General features: G+C 37.4%; 1 protein-coding gene across 2 annotated transcripts in view; it reads right to left on the minus strand.

The window, feature by feature from the left end:
* DTNBP1 (dystrobrevin binding protein 1) overlaps positions 1-20,917 on the minus strand; it is a 63,526-nt gene that overhangs the window by 15,225 nt on the left and 27,384 nt on the right. For both annotated transcript variants that reach the window (XM_048308420.1, XM_048308415.1), the window contains exon 7: positions 20,584-20,606. In XM_048308420.1, the coding sequence (XP_048164377.1) occupies positions 20,584-20,606 (23 nt within the window). The remainder of the gene's footprint in view (positions 1-20,583; positions 20,607-20,917) is intronic.

Genomic DNA, 20,917 nt, shown 5'->3' on the forward strand with positions numbered 1-20,917 from the left:
TCTGTCCTCCTGAAGCTGGCAGAGAATTGACATCAGGTATAAAACCAACAGCCACCATACTGCTGGCTCCAGCAGCAACCGCCTTCACTCAAAACTATTTTTGCTGTTTGGTCATTAATTCGTCAATGGTAGCACCAGGCACAAACTAACAGTGTAATTTTAAACTTGTGCTTATTCTGGTTTAGCTTGCAGTAATGGATAAATTGATCACAAATTGGCTACTCAAACTGATTTAAACAACCACGTAATTAATTTTTCAAGTACTGTAGCAGGCTGGTTTAAAGGTACTGTACAAAAACCAGCAGGTCTTTTCTCACGTGTGCCATATCTAAGATCTTAACACCATTAGGTTAATAGATTGCTTTAAATAATTAATTTAATACATAGAAATTAACAGACTAATGGAAATTAATAGAGTAATTTATTAATATTAAATGCATCTAGACAAGTTCCACTGGCTAACATAACTAACCACCTGTACCCTCAAAGAACGAGTATAATTAATAGCTAAGACTTCTCTTATTTGATGTTCACAGTTTTACACCTGCTTTTCATTGGGAGGAATTGTTACCACTAAAACAGGACAAAATTTCCTAGGTCTCTCAGTTGCTTAACCCAACACCTCAATGAATACATGTAACAAAAAGAGAGACACCCATGCAGCAAGGGAGGAGGGGGAGCAGATGGATGATGTTACTGATGCTTCAGTGGAGCACTAAACAAGAGAAATATGAAAGGAAAGGAGATACAAAGGAAGAGAAATGAGGATGGGGCAGAGGGAGAGGGGAAGGGCAACTGGCAAATCAGATTGCCCAAAAGAGACAATAAATGAGATACGACCCTTCATTCTGGATTTCTCCAGTCTGGCAGAGATTAAACAAGTTGTGGGGAGAAAAACAATACTAACTGAGAGGAAGAAATTTAAAACAGAGGCAGAGAAGGCTTTGCCTTATTGAAACCAAACACCACAAACAAAAAGCCACTACAATAAAATCTGCCCTACTGAAGCTACTCTGACAGACAAAAACCCAAGAGGCTGCAGGAACAATTGCGTTTGAGTGAGGAAGCACATCCTGCTTTGTGACCATCAGTGACTAAACCCTATGCCTACGGTGAAAGCAACCTGACAGACGACACCTAGGATACAGTATCTTATTTGAGCAAACAAAGAAAATCCACCTAAAGGATGCACAGACATCAAAGTGACAGTGAGGAGTGAATAAAAAGCAGAAATTCAGGACGCTGATAAAAGCACAAGGGGGAAGGAAAAAAAGAAGGGGGGCTGACTGAAGAGGGAAGTCAGTGTAATTAGGACTGTGAAACCTGTAAAATACACTTCCTATGAGATGATTCCTTTCAATATACACAGCTATATGAAATCTCTCTCTCAGCTTTTCTCCCCACCTTCTTTTCTTCCAGCACATGGATGCCACACAGGTCTTTTAACATCTCCTGCCACACCTTGGGACAGCAAGTACTGACTTGTGCCTGTGCTGCAATACAGTATAAAATGATGAATTCATTTCCCTGACATCTGTATCAATCAACTTCTGCTGTTTGTAAGCACCTTAAAAACATTCACCTTTAGGCCAACTAAAAATAAAGAACACTTCATTTATATTATTTTCCTTAACTCCTGAATATGTATAAGGCCTTGCTAACCTAATTTTTGATTTTGTTCTTCAGAATATTTTAGCAGTAATCAGTCACAAGTACTTTAAACCTCACAAAATGCATGCACATTTCCTGCACATGGCAAACGTGCAGCTCATCTCTGAAAAAGTTAAATTTCCTAACTCTCGCTCTATTTCTCTAAACAGCACCTCTCTACTAGGTATCATTCTCTACAGCAACAAAAATCACACACTCTGTCACTACAACAGGTACAGCCACCCATACCTGGACAAAGAGCCTCTATTGCATGGTGATTCTAAAACAGAAAGTGGAAATGCTAATTTTTGAAGCATTAGGATAAACTATAAGCAGAAGTGTAATGATCCTACTCAGTGTCCAATTTTTCCTCTTTCACATCTAAGCTTGAATAACATGCCTCTTGAAATCTGAACATCAACTAATTTTAGAGGAGGGTATCATTAAAACACAATATGACCTTTATTAAATATGAATTATTTGTTCACAACACATTTGGCATGACAGTGGGAAAACATTGCCTTCAGGCCACCATTATATCTGCCCTGTTTCCTTCTCTTTCTTCCTGTCATCCTACATCTGCTTTGTCAGCCCCAACAGTGTCCAACTTCCATGGCAAAAGAGATTTGCTGCCTCCTTTTAGAGCAACCAAAAGTATTCTTATTCATTACTAACACAGAAATAAAATTATGAATTTTAAGACCTAAGCTTTCCAAAGCTTTAGGCAGAGTATTCCTCATCTCTTCACTGCTGCTGTAGATGACAACAGATGACACCACATTTGATTTCACTGACATTTTAATGCAGGGAAAATTTTGTTCACAGTCATGAAGACCAAAATTTATTTTTTAAGTAAAAGATTAAGTTTAATGGAAGTGGGTTACAAACAATACCAAAGGGTCTAAACATTTGATGCCCAGAGACTTTGGAATGCCTTTTAAAACACAAATGAGACAGGCAATGTGGGATAAATGAAGAGAATTTAAAGAAGAAACTCCTCACAAGACTAACATTGAAACAATCTAATCTGTCCTGGGCTTGGGTAACAACAAAATCTGTGGAACATGACAAACAAAGACTATGAGGTCTTCCAAGACACACACACACCAGGGACAGCATCTGGCAAATCACCTCAATATCAGTTCGTAAACATACCTGAAATTATGAACAAAGCTTGTGGTGGGGGTGGGAAGGAACCAAGAACATTCCTGTTCTGTTGGAACACATATTTCCTCTACAAGATGGAATGAATGCTATACTAAGGTGTTCATCAAGCACTGAACTTCAACCTATTGTGGTTCTCTTATAAACTATTAAATCTGTTTATAATAGTGACTATCCAAGGCTAATGAGAACTGAAGCATGCATAAGGAATCAAAGTAACATCATTATTATAATTTCATGCTCTATAAAACTGTAGACATTTGGTTAAAAAGCCTCCTATTTTGAAACATCCTTGCTGATATTATTCATTCTAAATTATTTTTCATCTGTGCCTTATCTGTTAAACAAGTTCCCTTGACAATACATGTGTTTCTATATATATCAAACAGTGGCTGCATCAGAGACAGATCCAACCCTAACAAGCCTAAAATCCTGGTTAAGAAGGAAGAAACTAAAATAAAGCACTGAGACTTGATAATATATCAATACTGTATTTTTGAAATAAGACTGGTAAATACAGAATCACAGAACTGTTAAGGTTGGAAAAGACCTCTAAGATCCTCAAGTTCAACCACCAATCCAGCACTACCACCATGTTCACCACTAAAACAAGTCCTCAAGTGCCATATCCACGTTTTCGAGTGCTTCCAGGGATGCATTCGCAATGTGTGGAAGATGACTCAACCACTTCCTTGCAGTGGGCAGTCTGTTCCAATGCTTGACAACCCTTTCCACAAGGAAACTTTTCCTCACATCCAATTTAAACCTCCCCTTGTACAACTTGAGGCCGTTTCCTTTTCTCTTGTCACTTGTTACCTGGGAGTAGAAACTGACTCCCACCTCACCACAACCTCTTTCAGGTAGTTGTACGGAGCAGTAAGGTCCCCCCAAGCCTCCTTTTCTCCAGGCTAAATACAAATGCGTTGTATCCAACGTATTACACAGAATTTCACACATGAACATATGAAATATTAAAGGGCTAGAATGAACTGCATTTTGACGAAGAAGTTTGCAAGGCAGCAGTTTCCATTTACTATTCAATATAGGTCAGACATTATATACTTGCATACTGCTATTATAATCCATTTTTTAAAGTGAAAACAGTAATCACATCAGCAGCTATTGAAGTCTGATGGCCTGCTTTTTCTAACACCTGTCTAATGCTTTCTAAATAGTAAACTGAATGAGGATACACAGCCTAGGGGGAAAAACATAATAAAAAAGACTGGAAGAGATTTCATTTTATAAGCACGTATAGCAGTGTATATAGAAAATAAAACAAGAAATGTTATTCTTACACCCACAAGTTAGAACGAAGAACATAAATTTACAGTGAGGCAGCCTATAATAACATAGGCCACATCTGATGATTCTCTATTTGGAAATACCCCATTTCAATGTCTCATTTACAGTTCACATTAACTTCTGTTTTAAATATTCTTTAAAAGTTCTAAACAGTTGACCATATTTCACCCTTCACCTCTATTAATCCATAGGAACATACTTGACAGATTTGAGAGCAAGGCAGCAGCCAACTAGTTAAATCAGCAGTACTGGAAGAATAATGTGCACCTACTGAGTCACCAAGGTTATATAAACTGACACAGCAAATTAATACAACTGCTTCCCTGCCTCCCAAAATACAAACCACTCAACTACTCAGCCATTACAAATGATACCTCTGCTTCAGTGCTAGGAGAACAACTGTCAGAGCCCAGAAACTGAGCTACCTGCTCATTCAAGAAGAGATCTGGAGGTCAGGTCCGAGCACAGGGACGTGCCATTGGCACTTGCACTGCCACTCCTTCATTCATCTGAGGATGAATGTGGAAGTCAAGACTTCGCAGATCGCTCCAGGATATTTGTGGAATGATGAAAGTCCTGCAGGAAATCAGTCCCTGGGTGCTTCACAGACCGGATTGCACCTACCCAAGGGGTAACAGTGCAAAAGAACACTGTGAAGTAGCTCAACTATAGAATTTGGAAGAGCTATGATTAGAAGTACTCTGAAAAATACTTCTCTAGGTACACACACTTCTTGACTCGCAGAATTTAACAGTGTCTGTATGAACCTGGAGCCTCCTGAAGTGTAAGACTCTTAAGAGAAACAAAATACTTGTTCAATATAGTCTTTAAAAAGTCATAGCACAAAGAATCTAAAAATAGAAGCTTGCAAAGCGCATTATATTGTCAGAACAAATCTGTCTCCATCCTGCCAGAGATGCTGGCGCGGTGATCCGCATGTAACTCCACCTATCTTTTAAGACAAAAACTGTCCTAGTACCACTGCTTGTGGGCTTTAATGCAAAGTTCTGGCAATCATCCAGGACTCCAGAAGGAAGGGAATGCAGCTTTTCAAATTTTCTTTTTAGGTCATGACATATGAGATCACACTGATGGCCACTAAGGCTCCATTTACAAAGGCAGAGGGAAGTCAGCAACTTAAATAAAAAAGGAAGGTGCTTCTAAAAACAATGCTACATTGTACAGAAATGTCATGTTTACACAAATTATCTAACACTCTCCACAGAGCTCAGTAAAATGTAAACTAGAAAATATGATGTACTACATGGAATTGAAAAACAAGGGTAAACCAGCATATTTTAAATGGAAGTTTTAAGAGAAATGAAGAAAAGCCCAAACATTTTTATCAAATTTTATACTGTCCCCAATGCTTAGAACATGAAAGGGTAGGCATGTTCATCGCTGAAATGACCAGTTTGAGATCAGTGCATTTTTAACATTAGTAAGTGGTATTTGGAGCTTTTGTCTTCTGTGAAGAAATGCAAATGGTTTTGGTGCTTGAGATGTGGTCAAGTCTTCAGGCAATGACAGAATCAAAAACCTTCCCCACAATTTTCTCAGACTTGCCCTTTCAAGCAAAGTTAATGGTTCCATACAGTTTTTTGGCTTTATACAGAACTCTTAACAGAAGCCTTTGCCAGCAAGACAGATGCCATATTGCCTTCTATATCAAAATAGCAACTAAGAATGATAAGTGAGGACATCACTGGAACATGGATCCAATTAGCAGAATATGGCAAAATTGACATTTATATAACAGAGTTTCAGGTTAGTCATCGATGACTAAATTTATACCACAGAGCTATTAATTCTCACCCTCTGAAGACAGAAGAGCAGCAGATTCCAAGAATCAGAAAACCAACAGACATTTTTTGTCCAACAGACTTCAGTAGAATCAGAGTGGCTGGGGTTGGAAGGGACCTCTGGAGATCATCTGGGCCAACCCCTCACCAAGGCAGGGTCACCTAAAACAGGGGACACAGGAACACATCCAGGTGGTTTTGGAATGTCTCCAGAGAGGGAGATTCCATGACATCCCTGGGGAGCCTGCTCAGTGCTCTGCCACTCTCAGTGTAAAGTTCCTCCTCATGCTGAGATGGAACTTCTTGTGTTCTAGTTTATGGCCATTGCTCCTCATCTAGTCACCTGCACCACTGAGAAGAGTCTGGCACCATCCTCTTGGCACCTGCCTATGAGATATTCATATGTGTTAATGAGATCCCCTCTCAGTCTTCTCTTCTCCAGACTAAACAGGCCCAGCTCCCTCAGTCTCTCCTTATAAGAGGAATGCTCCAGACCTCTAATTATCTTTGTGACCCTCCACTGGACTCTCTCCAGGAGCTCCTTGTCTTTTTTGTACTGCGCAGCTCAGACTGGACACAGCACTCCAGACGTGTTGTTCGAAACTCCTGTGTTCCTCCTCCCCAGTAACTTGATGACTGTGGTAAGGCAGAAAACAACTGATGCCAGACAAAATAAGAAACTGAGCAGTATCACAACATAGGCAGACAGTATTTTCATGCTTATAGGATTTAAGAAAGCCTCTTTGCTAAATTAATACTAGAACAGTTTACACAATTAACAATTAGCTGGAGGCATTCTAATTACTACAAAACAACCTCCTCAGCTCCCCCTAGTCCAACACACCCTGGCCTTTCAGGAATTTCTCTTTTTCCTGATGCTAACTCCTTCAATATGTTTACGTGTAGAAGTCTCCATGTCCCCTGCTCCGTCAAGCAGGCCAAGCTCGCCCAGCATCTTGTGAAATAAGTTCTCTTCTTATAACTCAATCATTTCTCTAACACCTCATTTGCAGCTGTCCACTGGAAATTTCATGATTGATCCACCCGTGGATGTTATTTACCGTGTTCACAATTGAATTAATCCTAATAGTTCATTTCTCAAAAGAGACTTCATAACTGAGATTGTTTTCCTCCTAAATCATTCTCACTCAATAACCTGTCACTTGCAGAACTTTTTGGTTTGCTATTTATTGTTTGTGCTAGATAAAACCTCTTCTGTTTTCTCTTCTGCTCTAGAGTTAGTCCACAACTCCTTCACATACCTAATTAATTTTCACTCCATGGATTTCATTAGACTTAATAATCATTAATATGCAGGAGAAATCTTCATTGGTAGAAAAGCACCCTGAACTCCATATAGGGACAGAGAGAGAGAGACAGAAGTACCTCTGCCAGACTTCCTCCCATCCTGCAACTAGTGGACATTTTCATACCCATTATGACTTCCAAAATGTGCTGAAAATCAAGGACTTGGCTTTCTATTCTGTCAGCTTTCCTACAGCTTTGCATCTGAAACATGTTCAACTGTAGTAAGAACCAGATACTAAATGACTGGCAGCAGAACCCTCTAAATATGTACCAACAAGCAGAAAGGGAAAAAATACATATGTCATTCAAACCCATAACATGGATAGACTTCTTCCAGTCACACAGTTATATCCAGACAGAAGCTGAAGCTGCAGGCCCCTCCGGAAGACCCTGCGCACTCCAGCAAGGGACAAAAACTACCCTCCATCTGAGACAAACCACATGGACAACGGTGCTCTTTAAAATAAAGGTAAATCTTTAAAATAAAGGCTTTCGACATTGTGTCAGCAGAACTGCAACTCCCACATCACTGGTGACCTGCAAACCCTGAGCCTATCAAGTATCACCAATTTCATTTCCTACCCTTGTGAACGCACAAGATAACTGAAAACCAACTGTGTGGTGTTCAGTGTGTCTTCTCTATGAGGCGTGGGCTCCCAGTTCAATGTTCAATAACCAGAGAAGAGAGAATAAATCTATGAGGATTTAAGATTATGATCAAGGGAAAACCCTCCTGAGCCAATGGAAACGCTGGTACGCAAGGTCTGGAGTGATTACATAATCATCTAATTAAGCCAGAAACTTATTCCTATAAATGGCACCATTCCCGTTTGATTTAAAATGAGACGCAGCCAACTACGTTTTGATCAAGTCTCATTTATGCAACATCAAAATAGCACTAGCTGCCTTCTACATAAAAGGAAAAAAAGGGCTGAGTGACATCTCCACAAGATTCTTATTTCACCCTAATCCACAGGGTAACCCAAGTGATTAAAAATGAAACAATGTGTTAAGTCAAAAAAGCCTCTTAACCGCTTTTGGCCTTGGCTCACACACTCTGTTAGAAATACACAATCTAGAAATATTATGTACATATAAAAATGTTTTACTGATTTTTTAAAATAGCTCACATTTTAAATATCTATTTTTATTATCCAACATTTCACCTGCAAAAGCAAACACATCCCGGAAAAGGACGCCACAGTAGCTACAATACTGAAGACTTATGCTTGTACAGCATCAGCTCCGCTGCCTTAATACAATTTCACATGACATTCCTAACACTCAAACAAAATGGGCAAAATAGTTTACCAGAATATCCACATTTTTGTTCCATTTACTGAAAGGAGTAGAGAAGCATTCAGAATTCCTACATGCTCACATGCACACCTCAGCCATCCACACACATCATCAGAACCTGAGCAGAACAAGTAGTTTAATAACACACTGCTGGAAAAGGCAGGGCTCAGATTTATGTAAGGACATGCTATAAAGAAGGAATAAATTATTTCTACTGCAGCTTTTAAAACAATTCTACTATTTTTGAACACTGTAAGAACGAAAATAGTATCATATTTAGAGTACCACTGCAGAAAGAAACAGTGTCATGTAGAGAAATGTAAAAAGTGTATAATCTATTACTGTACATTTATTTAGTTACAAATCAAACTGATGAAATGTCTGCACTTACAGTTACATTTCTAACATAAAATAGATGCAGCATGCCAAAATAAAGAATACTGTCATTATAAGACTGTTCAAAAATTCATTTACATCAAGATAAAGTCACAGGCAGCAAGAGCCTACAGCATGTGGTCTTTCAGCACCCCAAAAAGTACTACAGCTGGTCTTGTTAGAGAGTTTAAAAGTAGGTGTATGAGTATTTTTTAACTTGTCATTAACCTTAGTGTACATGGGTGGTAAGCAAAGAGATTATCAAAAAATACATGTTTTGCATTACTTTTTTTCTGTCACAAAGCTAGAAATTAAAATGTGATTAAAAGAAATTAGAATAATCAAATACCATAGAGGTATTTGATTATTAGTTTTATTATTTATTAGATTATAGTATTAATGTTCATACTAAGGCTTCTACTTTCTGCTACCTCTTCCCAGAAGTACTTAGAGTAATATTGCTAAGGCTTGTATTTCAAACTATTCTCCAATTTCATATTCTAATCCTTATATAAGTCCAAGGTTGGCCCCCACCCTACACAAAAAACAGCTGTTCTACTGTCCAAGATATGATGGTAAATAAGGAAAAAGAGAAATATTTGCAGCTGTGCCGCTCTTTGCCCATGTTTCCATTGCAATTTCAGGAAACAAGAACAAGTACAGGGACAACTTCTGTCAATAAGCACAAAGTAGTTAAGAATACAAAATGGATTATTCCAGTAGTGTGTGTATATATATATACATATATACATATATATATATATATATATAGCTTGCAACACTGACAATTTTAAGTGCAAAGTGGTCACACCCCATTTAGCAGAACAGAGGGTAAATTTTGCCATCTTTAAGTAAATAATCAACTGATCTGACTAGATTTATGGAAAGCAAGTATTTTTACAAATTAATTATTTCTAATCAACACAAATGTAAAGAGTTCTCCCATATCAGATGAATTGCTTAGAACAAAATATTCAACTTTACATAATTATTTAACATGAATATCAACGTTAGTGGTCAAAATTACAACTCATAGGTAGAGCCTTGATAAAGCATGCTCCAACAGGTTATTAAAATAACAAATAGTTCAATTTACTCTTATCTTTTGGTCCTGGACATCCACTGAAAAAAAAAAAATCCACGTGAATGGTAACAGAAAAAAAACTCTTCTAGTGGTTATGTAAAAGAATATAAAAAGAATCAGAGTAGAAATCTACATTTTATTCCCACTTCAATTAGGGCACAGCTCTAAACACCATTAGTTACAAATTAACAGCATAAAAATGTTACTGGTGCATTATTAAAAACATTGTTTCATATGATACTGGGGGCTTATATGGATGTAAATAGCATTAGCTGCTTCATTAAAAATACACCGTTAGAATTTACTTATTGTTTTATTTATCTAAAGGAAATTAGCATAACTGTATCCATGCTAATACATTCACTGCTCTCTTTTTTTATTCGTGGTTTTATCTTCAGATAATAATTCTCTGTCTCCTCTCATCCTCTGGTGTCACCCCACCCTTAGACACGCCTGCTTGAATTTTAGCTAACAAGATATCTGTGTATTCGAATTCTTTTACTAATTCTGATTAGTATTACCTTGACAATAATGCAAAGCGACAGACAAAAGCAAAGCAATAAACAAAAGCCCTGGAAAAATAGACATTTAGTCACTATTTCATTCAAATTTGCTAAATCAAGTCGATAATTAACCTGCCATTTACAGCACACTCTTTGCAAATCAGGCAATGGTGGTAACTGAGGAAATTAATTAAGCTAACTTTAATTTCATTTTGCATTTTACATTAGCTTGGCAAGTTAAGGTGACAAATAATAAAGATGATAATAAAGTTCCACCTACATGAATTCTTCTGAGTATTCTCAGTGCCTCCCGGAGATGACATGGCAGTAAGAAATAAGCAAGTAAAAAGAAACCCAGCACTGGTCAAGTGAAAGCTCCAGTTACCAAGCAGCCCCAGTGATGTGCATCTTCACTGATGCAGAACAAAGACCTTTGCCAGAAGGCTGCTTTTTCAAAGCAGTGGTACCGCGACGGGCAGTTTCCGATGGGTCCCTCGCACGCAGATGCAGCAGCACACACATGGATACTTCAACTCAGCGCCTCCCCAGAACCTGAGCACAAGCTCCCAGCAGCTGGGCTCCACCAGAAATGCAGGCATGTATTTGGGAAGATACCACATGCTGCTGAACCAAGGGGTGCTGCAGAGACTGAAATCTTCCCAGCGGGATATAATCTGATGACATGCAGCTACAGCATGTGTTTATCTGGCAGAGAGCTGGAAGCGTCTGAAAGTGATTCAGGAGCAAGGGAAAAGGTAAAGAAGGGTTCTGAATTCTTTTTTTTTATTAGGTGATGTTCACAAGGCTCTCCCCTTAAAGTGCCTTTCCTTAACATGGCTTAGCTCAGATACTCCACAAGCCAGATTACATACTATTCTTACTTCACACATAAAATATTAAAAGCCTTGGATGTGATTTTTAAATAAACTAGGAAGAGTATTCTCTACTGAAAACTGATTTTTCTGTATTACATATACAGGCTACATTTTCATCAAAAACTAAAAAAAAAAAAAGGTTATGCAGTTCAGAAAAAAAAATACAGCAACAGCATATGACTGAGAATCTTTGGCTCTGGTGATGCTGCAGTTACACAACAGTGCATTTATGTTTCAAAACCTGTAAGGCATTCCTCAGAATTGGGAACACTGGCACACGTTGCCTCTTCAGTTTAGGAGGGTGTGCAGTGGTGCCAGAAACCAGGATAGCCATAGCAATTCCCTTTTTTTACTTATAAAGATCACATTTTGAGAACCTTCTCTGTGACAATTCTCAAAATACAGAGTAGGAGCAAAAGGCAATTATATAACAAATACGTCTCCAAGTGACATCATTAAAAGTAAAAATACCCAGAATGTTTGGCCTACAAAACTCAGGTTTATTTAACTGGTGAAAATAACACCAAAAATATCTATGTGAAAGATTAAAAGAATAATAATAATAATCATGAGATAATCTCACCTCCAGTCTGGACTTCGGTAATTAAAGGATGAATTCAAGTTAGAGCTGTAGACAAAACAGGCTTCTATTTTTTTCTACATCAGTCATTTAAGCATTTAAGCAAGGGACAATTAAAATATTACACCTTTAAGTATTTTCTTTTCTACATAAACTGAGTATGACAGGACTTACGTTCCCATGAAATTATTTCCTATTATCTACACAGTTTGCTATTCACCCTGGCAATGACTGAAGAAAATCCCTTTTGTCACCCTGACCTCCTCTACTCCTGACAAAACCAGGATTCTGCAAAGGCTGACTCCAGCACAGGGTAAACTTCCCCCACAGGCAACAGGAGCTGCACCTGCACACTCATGAGGCATCTTATTTTAAGCTGCAGTGATGCCAAATTTGTTGTGATACATCTGACCTCTGAAAGGGCTTTTGACGTAGTGCAATACTAGATTACAAAGAGAGTAGGACTCAAGGAAAAGAAAGAGAGAACTACATAAATGCATCACTATTAAAATTTGTTGGGAGGATAAACCAGCCCCCTCAAAATGCAAAGCAAAGACAAGATGAGAGGGCATATGGGTGCCTCATGAAAAAAACCCCGCAAGATTCTCTGAAAATGTATGTAGATGAAGCAGAATTTAATAGAAAGAAGTGTTCCTGCTCTTCACTCTTACCCAGTCAGAATTAGCATTAAAAAAACCCTGATAAACACAAGGTTTCAGAAGTATTAGTAACGTTAGCATTCTATGGGTTATATTAATTCATTTTCTGAATAGCACTTTCAGGTGACAGCCATTACATAAAATCCTGAAATCTAGTTGAGCATGGAGGCTACAAACTGCACTGTCGAATCTGCAACATAAAAAATTATATTACAGTCAGACACACAATAAACCAAAAAATAAAAATGAAAAAATAAATAAACAAAAAGGCATTTAAAGCATTAAACCAGAAGTGGTTTGGGGCAGAAGAGACAAAATCAAAACTTATCTTTGATCAGCCAAGTTACACGAGCACACACCATTTATTCCAAGGAAATCTGATTATCTAGTTTGCCCATAAATAATCTGGTCTCTCCATAGCATCCTTTTGAGACTTCCTTTAGAAATCCTACTCCCTATTTAAGCTTTGAAAATTCAAGTCTTTTTCCAATATATAGCCACCTTAGTAATGAATTAAACAAAATGCCATTTTATCACTGAGATCCACCCAAGGCTGTATTGACACTACCTGTTTTCACCTCACCAGTTGAAAATAAAAATAATAATAAATATTAAATAATAATAAAAAATGAGCAAAAGGAAAATAATTCCTCATCATATCAAATTATTAAGAGCTGGAGTTGTTCAGCCTGGAGAAGAGAAGGCTCTGGAGAGACCTCACTATGGTCTTAAGGGGGCTTATAAAAAGGAGAGAGAGGGATTTTTTTTTTAATGGGCAGATAATGTCAGGACAAGGGGCAATGGATTTAAAATGAAAGAGTGCAGGTTTAGATTGGATGTTAGGAAGACATTCTTTACTCAGCGGTTGGTGAGGAACTGGCCCAGGTTGGCCAGACAGGTTGTGGATGCCTCATCCCTAGAAGTGTTCAAGGCCAGGCTGGATGAGGCTCTAAGCAACCCAGCCTAGTGAGTGGCACCCCCAACATGGCAGGGGGGTTGGAACTGTATGATCTTTATGGTTCCTTTCAGTCCAGACCATTGTATGATTAAGTTAGTTGACAATGCAGCCCTCCTTTTGCCAAAGCATAATGGAAATTGGCTTTCTGACGTAGTAATCAAAGGTAGAATTGTAGATAATTTTGTTTCTATCGTTGAAATATGCCGAACCTCCCCTTTTTTTCCTCTTCCATTGAAATGTAAATTCTATTTCTTGTATAGAAAATATTGTCTGTCCTGAAGACTTGATGCTTATTAACATATTAGATAATAAGTTTGTTCCCAGTCATCTGCAAAATAAATGCGTACACAAGATATTATCCACTGTAGTTTGACTCCCAGTCATAATAATACTTAATCCAGCAAATGTTTTGCTGCCTTGGCAAAGGCAGCTAATACATTTTCAATTACACCTCATGCTCAATTTGTGTTGCCAATTCAGAAGGAAGTCCCATTTAGAGTGTCAGCAAGAGACAAGCAATTGCTTTGGTGTATTATCCCAGAAAACTGAAAACTTCCAATGTTCCTGGGTATGTATTCATAGATAGGACAAGTTCTCAAAGGATTCCCGTAAGTTTGATAACTTGGCCAAACAGAATCAGATGTGCAACCCTGCACCATCCACCCATGGGCTACAGAAATGTACAACTGAAAGATCACACATACATTTCAGTGTTGGTAATACCTGCCCAGATGTATAAAGATTCAATTATTTACTGGGGAGGGCTGAAACCAGTGAAAGACCAAGAGTGAACTTTCCTTAAATTATGCTATTTAAAAGGATTTTAAAACAAACCCACTATTTTTTAAAAGGCTTGATTTTAAGGCCAGATCTATTTCAAGGAAAGCAAAAAAGAAGCAAAAGTAGAAGATACAAATAGCTAGATACAGTTCTAGAAATTTTTAAAACGTGTCCCGAGAGTTAAACAGATGCAAGAGTCTGCAAACTTGAAAATGTAAAAAGCAAAATCAAAAGCAAGGTAGCTATAAGGACACTTTAGGATCTTGTTTCCTTCTCCATCTGCCTCACCCAATTACACTAAAATGGAAGACTTCAAGAGTTAAACTTATTTTCCTTTCACTCAAGGTTTGATCAGAAGTGCCCAAGTCTCAAATCTTTCTGTTCCCTAGAGAATGGTTATCATATATAAGAGTCTTGGTCAATTCTTGCCACAGACAACACAAGACATCCAAAGTTGCAAGGCTCTCCTTCCATAGCCTGGATGGTAAAGAAGCTAGTAAAACACAGTATTAACCAGAACTCTATCAGGATATTTTCAGCTTATAGCAAAATAATGAGGAAAACCCCTGAAATCTGAATATAAACCTGACATTTTAATTCCATTTTAGCTTTACTACAAAGAATTAAGCAATTCTTTCCCAGCTGTTTTCTGGTATGACAAAGTAAGAGTTGTGCTACAAGGTTTAAATATCTGCAGTTTTGGACCACAGAAATGTTAAAGTAATTGAACTCCATGTGGCTGGAATGAATTTCTACCACAATGTCATCTTACTCTTGCTCAGAAGAAACATACAGGATTATGTGCTCAAAATTGCAGCTCAACTTCGAGAGCAGCTACATCATTGAATGTATGAGCTTTGTCAACCATGAGCTGTAAAGACCTCCACTGCATATTACCCACGCATCTGGAAGGCAAGATGAAGAGTAGGAAAAAGGAGTTTTGTTTTGACAGCCATCAGAACACAGCATGATAAAGAGAATCCCTAGACTGGAAGAAAAAAAAAAAAAAAAAAAATCAGTTTGACATACTATTTGTTAAAGTGAGTAGATTTTAAAAAGTGGAGAACAAAGAGATGGAGTCAACAGACTGCTCCAAATATTGTGGGCTCTTAGAAGAGGGAAAAATTAAAGTTTGGATATAGACATATTTAAGCTCCTGATAAAAGGACTGGAAAACTGCAATTTCAACAGCGGCATCTTATATGCATGAATAGGGATGACAAAAAAATCTGCATATCAAATGTGACCCAATGACTTAACTTTGATGGCAAAAGCAAGAAAAAACACCTCTTTATTTCACAGGTCACCTTCTCAAGGAACATTTTGATAAAGCTCTTAAAACTTATCAGGCCTTGTTTGGGAGAGACCTCTGATTCAAAAGGCTGAAAACGTATTTTGTTGTAGGGTAAATAGAAGTGCTGAAAATGGTCATATGACCTTGTTTCCCTGAGCTTGAATGAAACTAATCCTGTTAAAGCTTAGAAATATGCATGACTCAGTAGCCAAAGCCATGTGCTTATTTGCCCTTGCAAATTTGCTGCCACCTTTCATTGTCCAAAAGTGCTGTGTTGCTGATCTCTAAACAGCCTCTAGTGCTTTAGTTTTCTTTCCAGAAATGAACTCAAAACATTGCATCCTAAACTTTTAATAGAAAGGGACTTGTATAAACAATTTTAAAATCTATCATGTATACAGTTCCCATTTGGATAAATTAGAAGTGAACTTCTATTTCTGAAGTAAACTCAACAGCATATGTAATAACATATGCATTGTGCAATTCTATTACTTTTAGAACTTTTTTTTTCCCCCTACTCTCTCACTGCTGATTACCTACCTCATTATCTGCTCCACTCTTCCATCTTCTAATGAGATTAACAGTATTCTGTAACTATTTACTACACAATCCTGGCTGCTCTGGAGCTAAAGAAATGTTAACTCAAAAAGGAAAAAAAATAAATTAAAAAATGGTACCATGTGCCTAGAAGAATGATGGAATTATTTGAAATCTCTGTTCAGTCATAAATGCACCAGGTTTCAAGTATCAGGAGCAAATAACCACGTATGTGCTATCTAATTTCCAGTTTCTCAGCTGTAAAACGAAAATGATACACACCCTTTCTAAACCATGCAAGAGCACAACCCATCAAACACTAAAATCAAAACCACACAAAAATATCAACTAAAATTAACTCTACTATTGCAAGAAATTACCAAGATTCAGAACAGAACACTTTTCTTTTTTTTGCATGTTTATGAGTCTCGGCCAAGACAGGACAGCACAGAGCAATAAGCCAGTTCCAACAAGCACTTCTCCAAAGACTGAAATTGGTGCATGCTAGGAACAAACTTGCAGGCTACTCCATATGGCATACCAATGTTTCCATTCATAAATCCATCATCTTTTACAGCAAAGACCTCTGAATGATAAAGTACTAAAAAAAGATAAGGAACTGGGCAACCTTTGAGATGTTCTGTCCTGGTTCACACTCACACTTCAGGTACACAAATGCCAGTGCTGCAGCAGTGTCAACAAAGACACCACACACTCATTCCTTGCCTTCTTCAGGGAGAGATGTTTAACACAAAGAAGCAGGAAAGCTTATAACCTTCACTTTCTCAGCATCACAGATTATTAAGTAATAATCAATTTCAATTACTCTGTAATAGAAAACCCTTGTGGTTGAAAGAAGAGAGACCAGAAAGGTTTGTCCTGCCCCTGCACACTGTGGGTGCAGCAAACAACAGAAGGAGAATGTCTGGCCCTGTAAAAATAAGTCTTAAAGCAAAAGGAAGACTAGTAAAATCTATTCCTTACAATGAAATAGAGTACAATCTGCAATACCAACATGAAAATGGCAGGAACAAATACTAAAACATTGACAAATACAAAAATAATTCATAATTTCTTAAAGTAGTATTACACTCTTATTTCATGCTCCTTAAAGGTAGTAACAAGCAAGAGAGTTAGTGGATTCTCAAAACTTTCCAACGCTGCAAACAGGCATATAGACATTCCTTGTTAGGGCCCCTTCTGGATGACACCTGGTATCTTCAAAGAATATATTTAGAAGGTCAATGAATTACTACTTTGTACCTTGGCGCACACAGTGAGAAGTTGTAAATGAAAGCAGAAACAATTCTGCTTCTTGGTTGTGTGAAGGCAGATTTTGTTTCAGTATTAAAATAAGTAAATACTAGGTATATACAAGGGCCCTAGCAATGTTTTTAAGGTTACAGACATTTGAAGATTTCACAAATTTACAGACTACACTTGTGTATGTATTTGTATTTACACATCCACAAAACTCCAGGGAAGTAAAGTTTTTAAAACAGAGCTGAGAGGTCTGTGAAGCTACCCAGAGGCCTTGTGAGTCACAGCTGCACTCTCAGGGTCAGCACGAACATATAATTCACATTTTTTTCTGTATTCATTGTGCAGCTGATGGGATGCACCACTGAATTCAAGTTTCTAGTGCTGTGCTATTTTGAACCTCAGACTAGGCCAGTATCTTAATTCCAGTAAAACTTACTTTCTATCCTGAGCAAGGCATAAGAACTCAGCACTGGTGAACATGAGAGTTGCATTTGGATACTGAAAAAAGTGCATACAACTCTCTTTTAACCGTTCTAGCAAACATATTAAAGGAATTTTTTTGTGGTACTTTAATTCCTGCATATTCAGATAGAATGATCTTGTATCTTTACGAAAGATATTTTTATGCAAGACATTTACCATCCTTATATCCTGGAAGCTATTACTTTTTAGCATATGGTATTCAAATTCACAAATAACAAGTTACTATTAAAAAAAATGGCATTTCGGGTTTTTCCATTGAAACAGATTTTAATGTACAATGATTTCAAGTGCAAATGCACTAAAAGATGCAAGTGTATATGAAGGTATTTTAAACAGTTGTTCTTTCCTAGACCCTGCGCTAGGGTCTAGGAAACATTCTGTTTCATGAACAGAATGTTGATGAGGACATTTCACTCTGGACAGTCAAGCAAAGATAAATTAGTTGAGGCTGTAGTCTATACTTGCAATATTAAAATGTAAAGAACCATCTACTCAACTACTTAACATGTTTCAGTTGGAAACAACTTTTCCTGGTTTTTTTGCTTTTTAGATTACAGTGTTAGGCTATCAACTTAGGACACACTGCCTGCCCTTGCTGCTGCCTTTTCCTTCCTCTGTGACAGGATTCCTACAGACATCCACCGAGTTATCTCAGTGTGCTTCATCAACCGGAACTAAAGCCAACCAAGTGACAGATCATTTTTGCCAAAATCTAGTGAGCCCCAGAAGCAGCTCAAAACAGGACACTCAAATAGGAGCCCCAAGTTAGATCAGGCAAAGCTGCCCTAGAACCAAAACATCTGCCATTATGTAATGAATCCTTCACAACAAGGAATCTCCTACTCTCCCTACTTCCAAGCAGCTGATGAAAGATACGGCAGATACTCAGATATTAATGTAAGGTGCAAAAGGCCAGGAAAAGACCAAATGAAGCCAATATAATGAATACCTCTACTTCACAATCTAGGTTGACAACAAAAATTCCAAGATCTGAGAGCGAACAACTTAGTAAGTCAGAAACCCAAGAACATTTCCTCCAAGCATGTATTTTCAATCAATTGTGCACCTGGATTTTTAGTAGTTTAATCCCAATTTCCTGGGAAATGTCAGGCAAAACAGTGAAAGTTGTTGCCAAAATCAAAACACTGAATCTGTTGTTTATTTTAAACCTTCTTCTTGTCATCTTCTAGAAAGAAATTAGACTTGCTTGACAAGACCATTCTTGAAATTTTCTTAGCTATTACTCTCCTCTCTTCTGTCAGGTACAAGCTTATCACCAGTTCACTGTAAAAAACCCACACAAATTAGGCTGACAGATGTTTAATATCCATTTTCCAAGATTCATCCCTCTAGGCTTACCCAGCCTTCTCTTGGCTACCAAGACAAGTCTTTCATAACCAGTATTGGAAATCTGTATCCATTAGAGAACCTGTTGCTTAGTTTGGTATAAATTTCAAGGTCAACACACAGCTAGCACATTCCTCTTCCATCAAAATAATTGCCTCTGTAAAACACTTACTGTCAAATAATGTTAAAGTCTCTATTAAAATAAAAAGAGGCCAAAAGAGAAATTACTTTGGAAACCACTCTCCTGGCTTCCAGAAACTCATTTAAAACACCTAATCAATACAAACAAAAAACCAGGATTCACTGTTCTCACAAGCACCAGATACTACAAAGCAGCTGCCTTGCTTTGGATCAGAAGGAGCCTGGCATTATGTTCCATTTTATATTGAGTTGCTCTATGCTGAAAGCTGTCAAATCAATCAACAAAAGGGTTGGTTTGGCAAGCTACAGGAAAAGTGACATTTTACATAATCTGTGTTGCTTATCTGTTACTGTAACTGTTATTTTCCTTTTGTAGCATCACATAAAGATGAGATAGTAATGAACTGAAAAGGCAAAGGAATACAGCTGATAGAAATTTCCATCCCTGCTTTCAATTTCAAGAGACAATTGATTGACATAAGTCAATGCACCTGACTTCATTCTCATAAATACTAGTCACAAACCCACGTTCTATCCAAAGGAAAAGACAATAGCAATTCTCAAGCTGATCAAACATTAACATCAGAAGGTAGAGTAAGCCCCAGTTTAGGATTTACTGAAAATGGGATTGTGTTCCATCTATGTACCACAGACAAAGCAATAATACATGACAGAGTTTCCAGCCATTACATCATATATTGGACAAATATTTGTATATATCATCAAGTATGTCCAACAAGTTGAGCTACAAAAATTAAATTTGTCTGATAGCATAATACTGTGAAAATTCCCTAGAAACAGCTAGACAAAAATCTAACATGTAACAGCCTACAACATGTGCCAAAATTATATCCATGCCAGAAAAGACATCAACCAGTTGAAGACAAAGCCCTAAACTTCAAAAATTGAACACCAAGGGAAAGGCTTGAATTAGACAAGGGAATCTCTGAAACCTAGATAAGACAACAAAATAACTGTGTTCTCCCTACACTTAGGACTCTCCCAAAGAAAACAGCAGCAAGAACAGGTAAAATGAAAAATAAACAGCCTGCTGGGTCAACATAAAATTAACATTGTCAAATGAAGAAGGACAACAGTTCCTTCTCAGTTTCACACAAAACACAAATGACTGTAACCCTTACAAATATTTAGGTAGAAAATAAAAATAGAATTTACCTTTGAATGTTTCCAGTTCCTTCCTGTTGGAGAAGAGCAGAATTAAAAAAAAATAATTAGAAATACTACAACTAGAACTACAGGATTTATTTTACATGTTTTAAGACTCACTAAAAGACGAAAATCAAAGAATCTGATTGTCACCATATATAAGGGTAATATTACCATGTGTTTATCTAAAGCAAACAAAATCAACCAGTTTAGAAATTAGGCCACTACTTCTTTATAAACATGCACAATTATACAAATACTGCACATTTGTATCTAGCTACATAATTTCCAGATACACGTCTCCAAAAATAACCAAGACTTCTTAAGGCTTTAGTTACTAAAG

The sequence above is a fragment of the Corvus hawaiiensis genome, chromosome 1, assembly GCF_020740725.1.
Source record: "Corvus hawaiiensis isolate bCorHaw1 chromosome 1, bCorHaw1.pri.cur, whole genome shotgun sequence".
NCBI lineage: Eukaryota > Metazoa > Chordata > Aves > Passeriformes > Corvidae > Corvus > Corvus hawaiiensis.